Source organism: Procambarus clarkii, chromosome 89 (assembly GCF_040958095.1).
Source record: "Procambarus clarkii isolate CNS0578487 chromosome 89, FALCON_Pclarkii_2.0, whole genome shotgun sequence".
NCBI classification, from domain to species: Eukaryota; Metazoa; Arthropoda; class Malacostraca; order Decapoda; family Cambaridae; genus Procambarus; species Procambarus clarkii.
In genome coordinates, this window is record NC_091238.1 from 5812465 (window position 1) to 5827619 (window position 15155).

A 15155-nucleotide genomic window follows, 5' to 3' on the forward strand; every position below is an offset into this window, starting at 1 on the left:
CAGTATGTCTACATGAATAGTGTTATATGAGCGTTGCAGATTATCCTAAGCTACTGGGAAGACGACGACCTAGTTAGCCAAAATAACTGTATGCAGCAACATATGGCAAAGAGAATTCAACACGAACAAGTTTCAAGTAAAGTAATGTGGAATAAGTTTAACCACTCCATCTTCCGAGGGCCACATGAAGGTCTTAAGAAAAGCCTTTGCTACCCTGGCCAATTTCAGAATTACATTTAAATCCATGGATGGGGAAGTGCTCAAAATGTTTTTATCATGTACATGAGACCTAAACTAGAATATGTAGCCACTGTACTGTGTTCATCTCAAAACACACATCAGTGAGTAATAAAGATAAAGACATGTTATTAAATAGCTCCTGAAACTAAAACACAAGAGCTATGAAGCGAGATTGCAGGCATTACGTGTGTCAAAGACTAGTAGACAAGAAAAAACAAGTGTGTCATGATAAAACAATATTTTAACAGGAATTGACAAAGTATAAGGGATTACTAAAATTTGCAACACTGAGAACAAGAGTTCATAAAATCAAGTTAAAAAATCAAAGGGGTCAAAAAAATGCCCACAAATACTCTTATGCAGCAATACACTAATAGAATAATTCAAGAGGGTAGTACGGTATATGCAAGACTCGTCAAAACTCATCAAAACAAGACTAGCCCGGCCTGAGGCCAGGCTAGAGGGGCTGATCCCAAACCTGCACACACAAATAACATCACTGGAGACCAAAAGGCATGGCAGGATGTGCAGAATATCCCTGTTGAAGAGCAGAGATGCAATAGGTGCTCAGAGAGAACTATCAACATCAGAGGCCTGAGACTGTTCAACACGCTTTCACTACATTTAAGGGGCATAACTGGCCGACCCCTCACAGTGTTCAAGAGAGAACTTGAGAAGCACCACTATACCTGATCAACCAGGCTGTGACTCATACATTAGGCTGCGAGCAGCCACATCCAACAGCCTGGTTGATCAGTCCGGCAATGAGGAGGCTTGGTCGACGACCGGGTTGCGGGGACACTAAGCCCCGAAATCAAGGTAACCTCAAGGTAATATGTTATTTCTAATATTAGAAAATATATTAGACATACAATACTGTATGCATGCAGGTGGCAACAACGAAGTCCATTTTTTAACAACTACTGTACATAAATGTGCCAAACCTACAGAAGTCAATTTTTCATAATTTTTAAACAAAATAATATTAATTCATGCATTAGTTTTGTTGTGCGTAATTAGGGATAACTGCCGCTTAAACATGTCCAAAGACTTCACATCATCATCATTACCCTATTTCCCATTTTCAGTGATGAGGCACGAGTCTGGATAAGGAGAGATAAAAGTAACAATTATGTGGTGACAATGGATAACGAGGGACAGTGAGAATCGCTGCAGACAGAGATACGTAATAAATATATTAACTAATGCTACATTTACATCCTTACCTCTGCCAGGCTTTTTAACCAATTTGAAGCAAGTAATTTTCAATTCTTTATTATAGGTCTTGGTAGCTTGTGTATCTGCTGGAATATTTGGGCTAGAACCTCTTCTAGGCTCGCTATTATTTACAATTCCATTCTTCTCTGGTTCATCATCAAATGCTATTTCAAGTGGTGGAGAATGACTTGGTGAGGGTGGTAAATCATTATAGTCTACATCATAGAGTTCCAAGGGGCTTTGATTAACCTCCTCATCTCGCACTGAAGGTGGTGGTGGGGTCACATCTAGAATAATTAATGCTTCAGTTAACAAATGAAGACAATGCCAGAAATATAGACTTCATTCTACCACACAAACTTGGCATGCTATCATTTCACAATCATGAGAAAATTAACGAGCATTTTAAACAAAAACTAGACGTGTTTCAATCATGAGAGGGAGGAGATAAGCTCAAGCAAGCATCTCTCTTGATACAGAGGCTGAAGTAGTGAGTAGAGGGTGGGGGGGGGGGGGGGGGCGATGTGAAGAGTAGAGGGGGGGTATAATGAGTACATGGAAGAGAGGAGGGGGAGAGGGTGAGGAAGAGTGTAAGGAGTACAAGCTGATGGAGTAGGAGGACAAGTAAACACCACCACCACCACATCCTGCTGTCAGTCATGTACTGTTGTACCTACACTATTGTGCTTTCAAGGCCAAACATTTACACCTATACTAATCATTCTATCTCTCGAATATAAATGTTGGTATAATACTTGCTTAAAAGGACTTCTTTACTATCAAAAATACCTGAAAAATTAAACTTTAATTACACCAAATTAGTGATGAAAAAACAAAATAGCCAAACCATGTAACTTATCTCAACTGTGCCTTATCTCTGACAAATATTTAGAAAAAATATAGAATTGTTTTTACTAAAAATATAAAAATTTATATATAAAAAGTTCATTAATTTTACAAATTAAATGCCTTTCTGAGCCTTTCATTAGGTGATAATGATCGTGGTTGTGGTGACTGCATGATTGATTAGATACACCAGCTAGATCTTGCGATGAAGAGAACATGCATTACCATTGTTGTAAATAAGGAATAGGTTAATTATTAAATGTAAAATTAGCCACAAGTCTTTCTTTCAGACTTATTCTTTTAAGAAATGGTCCCTAGTGGCCTACTGTTGGTACACATCAAATAAAAATATTGATGGAGACCTTAACATCTCTACCTATACAGGAAGACTGCATGACCTAGGGAGCCCACAATCAAAGTGATAGCTAGCTTAGGTGGTTCCACAGTGGAGCCCTATCTCACAAAGTTGTTACATAGGGTTACATGCAGCTGCCCTCGCTTCCATTTCATTCTTGATAGCCTCTGCAGACTGTTTGCCATATGCAAGTTAAGGAGCAGCAGTAGCAGAGGTTATGGAAGGAAAGTATAATCTTGCACCTTATTCCCAACACTAAAATTCTTATCTATTTCTCAAATCTACATCACCTGATCTTTAACCTCTGTCCTTGGTCACTTGACCATAGCTACATTTCACTTCAGATTTACATCCAGTTCTTAATCTACTGGATTATATTTGCTCATTCAAGCACCCTACTAAACTTAGCACTAATGACCTCCAGCCGAGCTTTAAGTTGTAAGTATTTGTGCGCACAGTTGTGTATGTCTAAATGTGTGTTGTATAAGCAGAAGTTACTAAAGTCTTATTTAAATTTGGGTGTGTGCACGTGTCACTGGTCCTGTATAGATCTTGGACTACTTTGCCACTGTGATACACATTAATGATTACTATTACTGTGTGCAAATACAAGATATATTTAATGTGTTGTTTGAAAGTGGCCAGAGTAATAAATGTTAAATGGTTCAGGTTTATGTATACAGTATTGCCTTATTGAGAGAGAGAGAGAGAGTGGAATTTGGACATCTCTGAAACATAACCCTATTTTTGCATTAACCTTCAAGATTAATGTACATAATAATGCCTTTACACAGGGCTTACAGAAACACAGCCTCCTGCACTAATTAAGGGCTGCCTGTATTCTAGCAAGAATGGTGTAAATGAATGAAATGCAGCTGACCAAAAAATCACAATAGCTATAGCCAGTTTTTATAAATTGATATCACTTGTGTTTTATAAGCAATCACACTCACTCATATAATATACTGTACTGTATATATTTTATAAAAGAACATTGCACAACTTAATTGACTTGCCTCCATTAAGCATTGGATGAATATCAAGAGGCAGTGAATGGTTCCTTTCTTCTTGTGGGGAGAGCGCAGCTGGTGAACCCGGAGGGGAAACACTTAAAATACCCGGAGAATACCCTGGAGTTGGTGTTGAGGAATAAGTTGCAGGCTGGAACACTGGTGGAGTATCTGGCCGCTCCAGTCTAGATATATCTTGTCTGGCATCAGCTTGCTCTTCAACTCTTGGAGTTACTGGGGAGTCAGGTGGACTAGGGCTTACTCCAGGACTGGTGACTGGGGTAGGGGAAGGACTTGGACTAGAACTTGGGCTGGGACAGGGACTGGTATTAGGACTTGAACTAGGACTTAGGCTAGGACTCTTGTTAATTCTTTGTATGGTGAAGTCCAGAGGTAGAGGGCCACGTCTTCGTTTGTTTGGTCGACCTACTGTAGACTGTGTCTCAGCTGGCCGCTTTGAGCCGCGACCACCCGTACCAGCTCCTCCACTTGTGCTCATAAGATCGACATCTGCCTCATCAACCATCATTGACATCTTCTGTAGGTGGACAGGAATTGGAGGGTAAAAGAAAAACTACACGTATAAATCTGTATATTATTTTTACAAAAAAAATAAATACATAAATAAAAATACTTAAATAAAAATACTTAAATAAAAATATATAAATACAAATATTTACTCAAATAAAAATAAATAAATAAATATATAAAGTACACAAAATTTAAGGCCTTGCCAATGTTTTTGGTTTAAATTAACTATTTTATCTTGTACTGTAAATGCAACTTATTCAAGTACAAATTTTATTCCAATTCTTGCTTACATTGTCACAATGTAAAAGTTGTGTATATAAAAAAACTTAAACATGGTTATCCAAGTCTGCAAAAAAAAAAAAAAAAAAAAATGATAAGGCTGAGTCAATATGAAAAACTGCATCTTGAGCTTCATCATTCAGTTGTTAATCTACCTACATATTATGGCACCTACCATAGAATAAGAAAATGGCTACTAAGCAGCAGATGGCAGCGAAGTGCATGACAGTATAACGCATCGGAGAGCAATAAAAATGTCTTAAGGAAGCATTCTCAATCAGCATATGGAAACTAAGTAGGTAAACAAGCACACAAATGAGATTTCTTAAACCAACACTGAAACTACTGTATACACTGTATTAAGACAACAGGAAGACTCCAACCTGTTAAACCTAGGTGAATAAAGCAATGAAAGAAAGGACCATACTGACCTATGTGACTCGACCATGAACAGCAAGTCTCGGAAACAACCAAACAAGGGAAAACATTACAGATGCCACAGAGTAGAGATATAGGAGATGAAAAGCCTGACTATGCACACATTTACCTGTAGTAGTTGTTGTCGATTTAGATTCAGCTGCATTGGAACAAAAGTTCCAAGCAGCACGGGCTATGGTGAGCCCGTAGTGGACTGTTACCTGTAGTCGGTTTCAAATATTCCTCTACTCTCCAAGCTCAATGTACAATAAACAGTTTCGGGTAAAACAGCAAGTTAACTCCACTGAAAACTGGTCCCTGTCTGCCAACCACACACACACTTGACAACATTCTGAGTATAAGAGCTGGTTTGGGTTAGTGAACCTGGGTTTAGCATCATGCTGCAACCTTGTGGCAGATAGCATGATTGGCCAGAGCTCAGCTGGTAGTTAGCAAGTGCTCTTGTATGGTGACTAACAACTGTTGTCAAGAAAGAGCTTGGAAAGGCCTTAATTTATATGGATCAATATGCAGATGTGGAGTCACAATAAATGGATCATTTATTGATCCACAATACACGGATCATTTATTGATCCACAATAAACGGATCAAGCCGGCTATATGGATCAACCTCTGATGGCCATTTCCAGGCTGGAATAATTAATTTCTCCAATGACTCCCTCAGCACAAAGTGACATTCAAGGATAATAGAAATTACCCTGTGGCACCGTACTGTGCGCGCTTCACTTATCTGAATGCATGATCTAATGATCATGAACATAATGGGAAGCAGCCAAATTCAAAAGATCAGGAAAGTTGCTGCGTATACTTCTCTAGAGTATTTACAAGCGACTACCCTTCTCATCTGACAAAAAATAGGTTAAATTGGAAAAGATTTCAAGCTAGCGGTAAAATGTGTTGAAGGAATTAAGCAAATAAAGTGTGTGCTGCTTTCGTAGCTCAGTCGATTAAGGCAGTGTCTGGGATGCTCCCGGACGCAGGTTCAAATCCTCGTCACGGCCCTTGTGGATTTGTTCATTTAAAGTGTGTGCTGTGCCTCTGGTAATACTTTAACCATACAAACCCTGCCCACAGGTTCATGGACTAGGCATCAGATTGTTTTAAGTTACCAATCCATTTGGTCAGGTGCAGTCACTATTTCTGAACATAACTATATAAATATTTTTAAAATCTCAATTCAAAAGTGATTATCCATAAATTAACGTTAATTCACAATTAAATAATATACTGTAGTACTTACTCTACAGTATAAAAAATAACATCAACTGAACAAGGAAAATGATACAAACCTTGTCAATTTTGAATGGGTTTCCAAACATATGTTGTCTAACAGGAGTCGATTCTATTTCTCGCAATGGAGGAGTCATTTTCTTTAAATAATCCTGGAATAACAAATATTGGTGATTAATATAAACAAAACCATAGAACTTGCACAAAGTAAAGCATCTCTAACGTATGCCAGTATTCTGTAATACAATTGTCAATATTTTAAATTATACAAGTTATATCAAAATGTTAAACTAAGTACAGTATATAAAGGGAACATGTAAAAACACACAATCTATCCTTTTCCCAACCTTTAAAAAAATAAATAAATAAATTCCTTTAGGCAAAATGTTTTTTTAGTACAGTACTAAATGAAGGAAATCACACTAACCTGATAATTGCCCATTTGACTGATAGGGCGACAATGCAGTTGGTCAAGGTCTCTCTCCGTCAAGAGCAGTGCCAGGGATGACTGGGAGGGAGGAAAACAAATTCATTGCATACATTTCAAACAATAATTTCAAACAAGTTCAACCTAAGAAACTAGTTGTGAGGATGACAATGCAGGGAAAAAAAAAAAAAAAAAGATCATTCATAATGAGAATAATGTCTCATTACAGACCGGTGTTAAAACGTAGGAAAAACTTGCCGACCTGTTTACAAGGTTACCCTATAAGCCAACATTCCCTCCAGCTTGTCAAGACTTGCAAACAAAAAGTATATAAAGTTGCAATGGTAATTTTACACACTAATTGTTAAATCAAACTTAACTGTCGCCCAGCAGACCCTCCCTGCCCAGGTCGCCCATTTATATATACACATTTTATATATATATATGACATATAACAATTGTACATGAAATGTACATAATGTATCACTATACTGTTCTGGTAGATGTGATAATGAAATCCAAAGACAGCATAGTTGCTGTTGTTCATAAGAGGATAGATTGATATATATATATTATACACACACACACACATACATAAATATACACACACACACACAGTATATGATTTTTGCAGTAGAAGGGTTAAACTAGGACAATTATGAGAAAAACATGTGGAGAGAGACGAGGGTAATCACCACAATTAAGGGCAAAAGTTAAGGTATTACTGGATTCCAAGCACTCACTCACTCACCTGAAGGAAATTTGATCTCATGCGTGTCAGCTGATCAAGGAGACAGGTGCGAGGAATATCAAAAGGATTTCGGTACATTTGTGGACTAACTTCTCCTTCACGAACTGCTAATACAAAGCTAGGGTACTCTGTAACTAGGTCACGAAGGGGTGCCAGTTTATCTGCAGAGTTTAAATCACATTATTTTCATCAGTCAAAACTGAATTTTTCAAAATTATAATTCAATATCATTTAAATATACAACACATTAATGCACTTCAAACTATAGAAAACAACAATATAGTGAAAACGCCACTAACCGAGCGTTAGTGGCACAAAAGACCACTAACATGGTCTTTTGTCAAGATTGCAGATAATGCCAGGCCATGCTATGTAGAGCATTATACAATGGCACAAAGTTGAATCTTCCTCTTAATTCTCAAAATGTGATTATCATAAAAACTGTCACTTCCCCTTTCCTCTTTGCAAAAACAGTATAATAATACTTGCATGAAAAAATCAAGAGAAAAAATATGAATATCTACGTCTTTTCTGGTTACACGAGCTGTAGGAGGAAATCTTTTAACTGCCCTTGTAATCTAAAATATATTATTCACTACACTATCTTCATATCTAGTTTTGAATAAATAAATTAACTGAAAAGATTAAAAATCTTTATTAAAACATTTCCCACTTTAATGCTGATGCACTTGCTTGGAAATGACGGGGAAAATGAGGGTTCAAGACAAAGCCGAAACCCATCTTTAAAACTCAGATGCACGACAGAGAACCTGTACCACCACACTCGGTATATTGAGAACCTGTACCACCACACTCGGTATATTGAGAACCTGTACCACCACACTCGGTATATTGAGAACCTGTACCACCACACACTCGGTACATTGAGAACCTGTACCACCACACTCGGTATATTGAGAACCTGTACCACCAGACTCAGTACATTGAGAACCTGTACCACCACACTCGGTATATTGAGAACCTGTACCACCACACTCGGTACATTGAGAACCTGTACCACCACACTCGGTATATTGAGAACCTGTACCACCACACTCGGTACATTGAGAACCTGTACCACCACACACTCGGTACATTGAGAACCTGTACCACCACACTCGGTATATTGAGAACCTGTACCACCACACTCGGTACATTGAGAACCTGTACCACCACACTCGGTATATTGAGAACCTGTACCACCAGACTCGGTATATTGAGAACCTGTACCACCACACACTCGGTACATTGAGAACCTGTACCACCACACTCGGTATATTGAGAACCTGTACCACCACACTCGGTACATTGAGAACCTGTACCACCACACTCGGTACATTGAGAACCTGTACCACCACACTCGGTACATTGAGAACCTGTACCACCACACTCGGTATATTGAGAACCTGTACCACCACACTCGGTATATTGAGAACCTGTACCACCACACTCGGTATATTGAGAACCTGTACCACCACACTCGGTACATTCAAGAGTAAATAGACCATGCACAACTTACAAGTTATGTAGAAAGGAATTACAGAACTCTAATAAAGACCGAGACCAAGGGGTGGTTTTGGATAGCAAGCTGTCGTCAGAGGAACCCAAAGAACATTGTGAGAGGAGCGTATGCCTCGCTTTCCAACTTGCTATTAATTATATGGATGGTGAAATAATAAAGAAATTGTTTATAATTTTGAGAGACCGAAATTGGAATATACAGCAGTTGTATGGTGCCCAAATCTCAAGAACCACACAAACTGGAAAAGGTGCAGCAGCATGCTACAAAATGGCTTCCGGAACTGAAAAAGACAGCCACCACACTAAGCATAGTGCTGGAAAATCTCTCGAGCCAAAGCACACGACCTCTGCCTCGGGCATCAGCCTTAGAACTGACGGGTGGATAACCGGCGTGGGGGTCTGGGGCTCCCCCTTCCCCCTCCCAGGGAGGGGGAAGGGGGAGCCGACTGGCCAGTATACTGGCAAAAGTATACCAGAATCACAATGAAAGTTAACACTTGGTATAGAGCATTTTAGTAGTAATTATTTAAGGCTTCAAATGTGTGTGTCCTTGAACTCGCCTTGTAATGTGTGATTGGAGGTGAGGTGTCTGCTGAGTGGTCGCCGAGGCTGTACTCTAATCCCCTCGTGGACAACGCAACTACTTTGGGATAATCTCTTCTCAACCTGCCAATAAAATGTACCATTAATGTAAGAGTTAATTAAGTTGTAGGGTTATAAAAATGAAGACCAAGATTAAAACAGGAGTGAGTACATGTAACAAATTCAAGGATACTGTATTAATGATTGCCCAATACTTCAATTTTATACATATATTTGTTGTGACTGTGCGCTTATCTATCGGTGATTATGAGGGGGTGTTATCTAGTATTCTGGGATCTGCATCCTAGTTATGTGTACCCATGTTAATTTATTTTGCCAATCTATTTCTTTGTCATATTTTCTTCTGAAGCTGTGGATGGGAGGTGGCCAGTACTTTACGAGTGCATTCCACTTATTAATCAAACAATCTTGTGGTAAAGGTTTCATACAGTACTTTTTCCTGGCTCATTTGCATTTTAACCTTCTATGAAGGTAAAAATTCTTGTCCTATTTTTCTCAGTTTGAAGAGACTCTTCACTGCCATTGGCATCAAGCTGCAAAGAGTACCCTATAAATTGTCATCCACACTTCCGTAAAATAAACATTCCATTCACCTGGACTGTATGGGTCTCAAACCATGGACCCCACGCGTGTGAGGCCGAAGTTCTATCGACTGGGCTATGAGTAGTCATAAAAAGCAAAGTTTCCAGAAGCAGCATCCTGCTGCCAAACTGAAATTGTTTACTTTCCCCTGACTACTATTGAAACCAAAAGGAATTACCCTAGTCACAAGGCAAGGTTACTCTTCTCCCAACCAGGCTTTACGCCTGATATTTTCTACACTCTACATTTGTTATTATGGATGAGCTATACAAGAACAAGAGGCAGTGTTACTACCAGGATGGAGGCAATAAGTCCCAGACACCCTGTCCACTCTTCATACTGCCACTACACACCACTGTGACACTTGCTACACTGGCCTGAATGGGGGTGCAGCATAGGAAGCTAATGCAGGCAAAAACAACATATACGGTTTGGTGAGGATATACACATGCTTACCATGACTAACCATAGTAAACATTCACAAAATGGATTTCACTAGGATGTACAAAATTTCCAGAATGATGGGAGTCAATTTAATGAATTTTACGTGTGTGCACCTTTTGAGGTACAGTACTGCATTTCACTTTGACTGGGGTCATTCTGACAGGGTCCCACTATACAACTAATCATTATAGAAATATTACCAAATATGAAATAATACTTTTGAAATTTAGGCAATTTTCTATGTAGGCATACAATACGAACAAAGGCTGAGAATTGGGCCTGTTCCATATGGTGGTAGCTTCTTATGAGTCTGCGCCCAACCATTTGGGCTGGACGGTAGAGTGACTGTCTCGCTTCATGCAGGTTGGCTTTAAATTCCCAACCATCCAAGAAGTTTGGCACCATTCCTTCTCCCCGTCCCATCCCAAAGCCTTATTCTGATCTCTTCCAAGTGCTATATAGTGTTAAGCAATTGCCATTAGAGTGCTAAGCCATTATAAGTGCTAAGCACTAAGTGCAATTATAGCACTTAGCTATATATAGCTAAGTGCTATAATGGCTTGGCATTTTCTCCTGATAGTTCACCCCCCTACGAGTCTGCACTGTACTACAGTATATAAACATTTCTACTATTTTTCTGTGAATTGTTACCGTCATAAATTTTGATGCCATTTTTATTACAGTATAATATTTAATTGAACATTCATCACATTGCACTCAACATGTGTAATTAAATTTTAGCTACCTATACAAGGTTCCCATGAGCTTTGATCTGTTTTACTGAATGAGTAGTAAAGTTAAAATATACACATAGAACTACAAGATCACTAGACAGTACCTCAAGACAGATGCGTTCATATTCTGATTTAGCTTGGTTTTTTAGCCTCTTGAGATGATTGGTAACCTGAAAGCTGAGGGAGTTGTCGAGATTGTCGGGAACAAGGTTGGGTGCACCCATTCGGCCAAGAGCACGCTTCAGGGGCTGTTGGAAAATTTTATAATTATGAATGTTCTAAATTCATTAAAGATATAATGCATGACATTATGCACCTAACCTTGACCTATGGGAATTAACAATAAAACAAATCCAAAATTGATTTTGTTAAAATTACAAAATATACACGGGAAAATGTGGAATGGCAGAAGATAGGTGTGAGAAGAGGAAAAGACTCAAATGGTTCAATTTCTGAATGAATGATAGTCACTTTGTAAGAGAAATATATAGTACACAAGTGAAGGTTAGTGTGATGAATAAAACATGCAAGAAAGAACATGAATGAGTGACAGAAACTTCTCTAGCACTGCAAGCTGGAAATTTGCTTTTAAGTCATGACAAACTAGTTAGGCCGTTGAAAACCAATTTGATCCTAATTACTACTAAAATGCACAGCAGTAATTGGTAACTGATTATTCATCTGCCACAATAATGTTATTAGAGCAGTATAAAAAAATATTCATCTCACCTCTGTTAGGTTCATAATCTCTGCAAGGTTTCCCAAAAAGGAAGACAAACATGAGAGGATAGACATTTGGGGCCCAGTAGGATCACACTTAGTCTATCTACTATCCAATAGCCAGAAGGGTTTCACAATCCACACAACTGCCCTCCTAGTTGCTCGAGTACATAAGCCACCACCATGTAAGACATTACAGTACAGAATTCTAAACATTACAGTACAGAATTCCCATGTGCGCCCCGCACATGAGTATATAGTTAAGGCACAGTGGCTAGTCGTAGACTTGTAATGATATTGGACAGTAGAATGGAATGTTATAAGAACAAAAGTTGAAAGCTAATGGGAGAAAAAAGGGAAATATGCCTATTAATGAATAAGCTGTGGAATAAGTAATTAAATAAGGGAGAATGTAGAAAACTTTAAGAATTACATAGGCACTAGTCTATTAAATGTATTGGTCAAAATGTATGGCAGAAAAGTGATCAAAAGTGGCCAGGGTGTTAGAGAATTGATCATTAAAGAATAAGTTGGGTTCCATGGTGGTAAAGAGTAAGCTAAACAGATATTCAAATTGAGATGGCTAATATAGAAGGCATGTTATTAAGACTGAAAGATACACAACACATTTATGTACTTTGAAAAATTATGACAAATTTAGCAGAGGGATTTAGAGAGTGACGAGCATGCATGGAGTTGGCAGTCCTGTTAAATTCTGAGAAGTTTCAATGTATGTAACAGTTCATGAGTCGAGAGCATTACATATGGAAAGCCAAGTAGGCTTAGGAAGGGCTTTGAGTATTAATGCATGAAGCTTCTTAAGGTCATACCAAGTTGCATTCATTCTCCAGTGCCTCTCTAGCACCATCATGACTCGGCAGGTTCATTTGAAAGACTTCCTGCTGTGCCGGTACAGACTGTTCATAATTCACTTCAATACACCAATAGGACCTTACCTTAGGGAGCAACCAAACATGACAGCATAAAAAATATAAATAAAGCAGGAGGCTAATTAATTTATTAATGTAAGTAAACAATGAAACAATAGTATACTATAGCTTACATTAGCATAATATGGAGGCATCGAACGAAGGTAATTATCGAACTGTAACCTCCATTCTTTGGTCGACTTTAAACGATGAGTCTTGAAGAGTTCGTCCAAAAGTGGTAAAAGCACTGGGTAGTTGTAAGGCATGACAAATAAGTTGACAGTCTGTAGTGTTGTACTAGCCTTCAGGTATCCAAATGGATGACCAACATCACAATTTTTGCTGCTGTTGGGAATATACACCTGTGGAATAGAAATTTTATTTATTGATTTTTTCTTGTCTAAGCTTGAAGAAATATACTGTACTAAGAAAAAGTAACATTTGTATATATTCATTTACTTACACAGTATTAGCAAACTAAAATCTTTCATTTGATTTAGCTTTTATAACAATTAAGAATTAAACAGAGCAAATGTTCAGTACTAACCTGCCAGCAAACCGTTGGCTGCTTTCTTGAAAGGATGAATTGTGTCAAAGGGGAAGGTTCCAGTTCATACTTGTCAAAGGGTAAATTATCAATAACCATGGGTTCTTGGCTTGTACAAGTAAACTTCACATTTGGGTGAGCACTTCTTGAAGGCTGAAATAATGTAAAAATAGTTCAATAGCAAAAATTAGTGTGTCCGAGCTGAATGGTGTACAACAGTTACAGTGGCATTATGTGAATTGAGCACCAGCTCTTAATACAAACATTCTGACTAGTCAGGGCATGCATGACTGTAAATGTTTCAAGTATCTCAAGGTCCCTCTCAGAAATGCCTAGAATGTTTATACTCCTTTTAAGTTTTATCCGTTCTTGGGTTATACCTATAAATTTGGTGTTAAAATGTTCATAAATAAATTTACTAGAGTATATTGTAGATGCAAAACAAAATGGGTTTTGATAGATTATGCATGACGGTGCTGAATATACGAATGCTTGGTGTCTACTCTTCCTCAGCGCTGTTCCACAAGTTGCCTTAGGTGTTTTTTCACCTCTAGTCAGTTCATGCTCCTCCTGAACTGTCCTGATCTCTTGACCAGGTTTTGGTCCTCCTTTCCTCAATTCATTTTACTGTTTCCTTTTCGGCTCATAATATCGGCCTCAAAACTGTTTTTGTTGGCACAGTCTTTCTTATGGTCAGTCTTCAAGACTTCCTATTTGTATACCTTTCAAGTTTTTCTAGTTTTATTTTGCCTTTTTTTTTTTTTTTTAGGTGACGATACAGACAAGAGGCATAACTGGCTGACCCCTCACAATGTTCAAGAGAGAACTCTTGAAACACCTCCAAAGAAAACCTGATCAACCAGGCTGTGATTCGTATGTCAGGTTGTGAACAGCCACATCTAACAGCCTGGTTGAGCAGGCCATCAACCAGGATGCCTGGTCTGAGACTGGGCTGTGGGGACATTGATTCCCGAAATCAGTGCAAGGTTATCTTGAGACGATTGATTTGATTTTACCACAACGCAAGTTAAGATTCCACAACAGGGAAGCATACTCGAGAGCAAGTCTCCCCTAAGTTTTACAAAGTCTGGAATGTGCCTTCATCCAAGTTCCTGAAATCAATCATGAGTTTGGCAAATACTGCAGACATTATTCTGCTAATGTACGAGTCTTTTATGCCTTGAGGGAGCCGGTCGGCCGAGCGGACAGCACGCTGGACTTGTGATCCTGTGGTCCCGGGTTCGATCCCGAGCGCCGGCGAGAAACGATGGGCAGAGTTTCTTTCACCTTATGCCCCTGTTACCTAGCAGTAAAATAGGTACCTGGGTGTTAGTCAGCTGTCACGGGCTGCTTCCTGGGGGTGGAGGCCTGGTCGAGGACCAGGCCGCGGGGACACTAAAGCCCCAAAATTATCTCAAGATCTCAAGATAACCTCAAGATAACTTCTTAGCATTAAATTTAGTACACAGAGTAAGCACACTAACGTGATGTGTCAATAATAAAATATTACTCCGAGTATTGAAAGGGGAGCGCCCGTGGTAGCTTGGATGACAGAGCCAGAGTTCATGGAGGGATTGTGTGAAAATCCTGGTCCGGCTTCAGTGGAAGCCTTAGGAAACCCTTGAGAGTTCAGTAGAGCTCCAAGTTGCAATCATTTTGACCATATCGTGGCCTGGTAAACTAGGGCGTGTGCGTGGGAACACCCACCGCATGTGTTCTAACATTCATCACGACTCCTACGGATTTTATT

The 15155-nt window shown here is 38.9% G+C and overlaps 1 protein-coding gene across 3 annotated transcripts in view; it reads right to left on the reverse strand.

Moving 5' to 3' along the window:
• Positions 1-15155, reverse strand: part of IntS6 (integrator complex subunit 6) — a 49177-nt gene that overhangs the window by 1913 nt on the left and 32109 nt on the right. For all 3 annotated transcript variants that reach the window (XM_045767195.2, XM_045767198.2, XM_045767196.2), the window contains 9 exons: positions 13406-13558; positions 12993-13220; positions 11314-11457; positions 9407-9512; positions 7326-7486; positions 6575-6655; positions 6207-6299; positions 3676-4207; positions 1467-1745 (listed from right to left, as the gene is read on the reverse strand). In XM_045767195.2, coding sequence (XP_045623151.1) covers positions 1467-1745; positions 3676-4207; positions 6207-6299; positions 6575-6655; positions 7326-7486; positions 9407-9512; positions 11314-11457; positions 12993-13220; positions 13406-13558 — 1777 coding nt within the window. The remainder of the gene's footprint in view (positions 1-1466; positions 1746-3675; positions 4208-6206; positions 6300-6574; positions 6656-7325; positions 7487-9406; positions 9513-11313; positions 11458-12992; positions 13221-13405; positions 13559-15155) is intronic.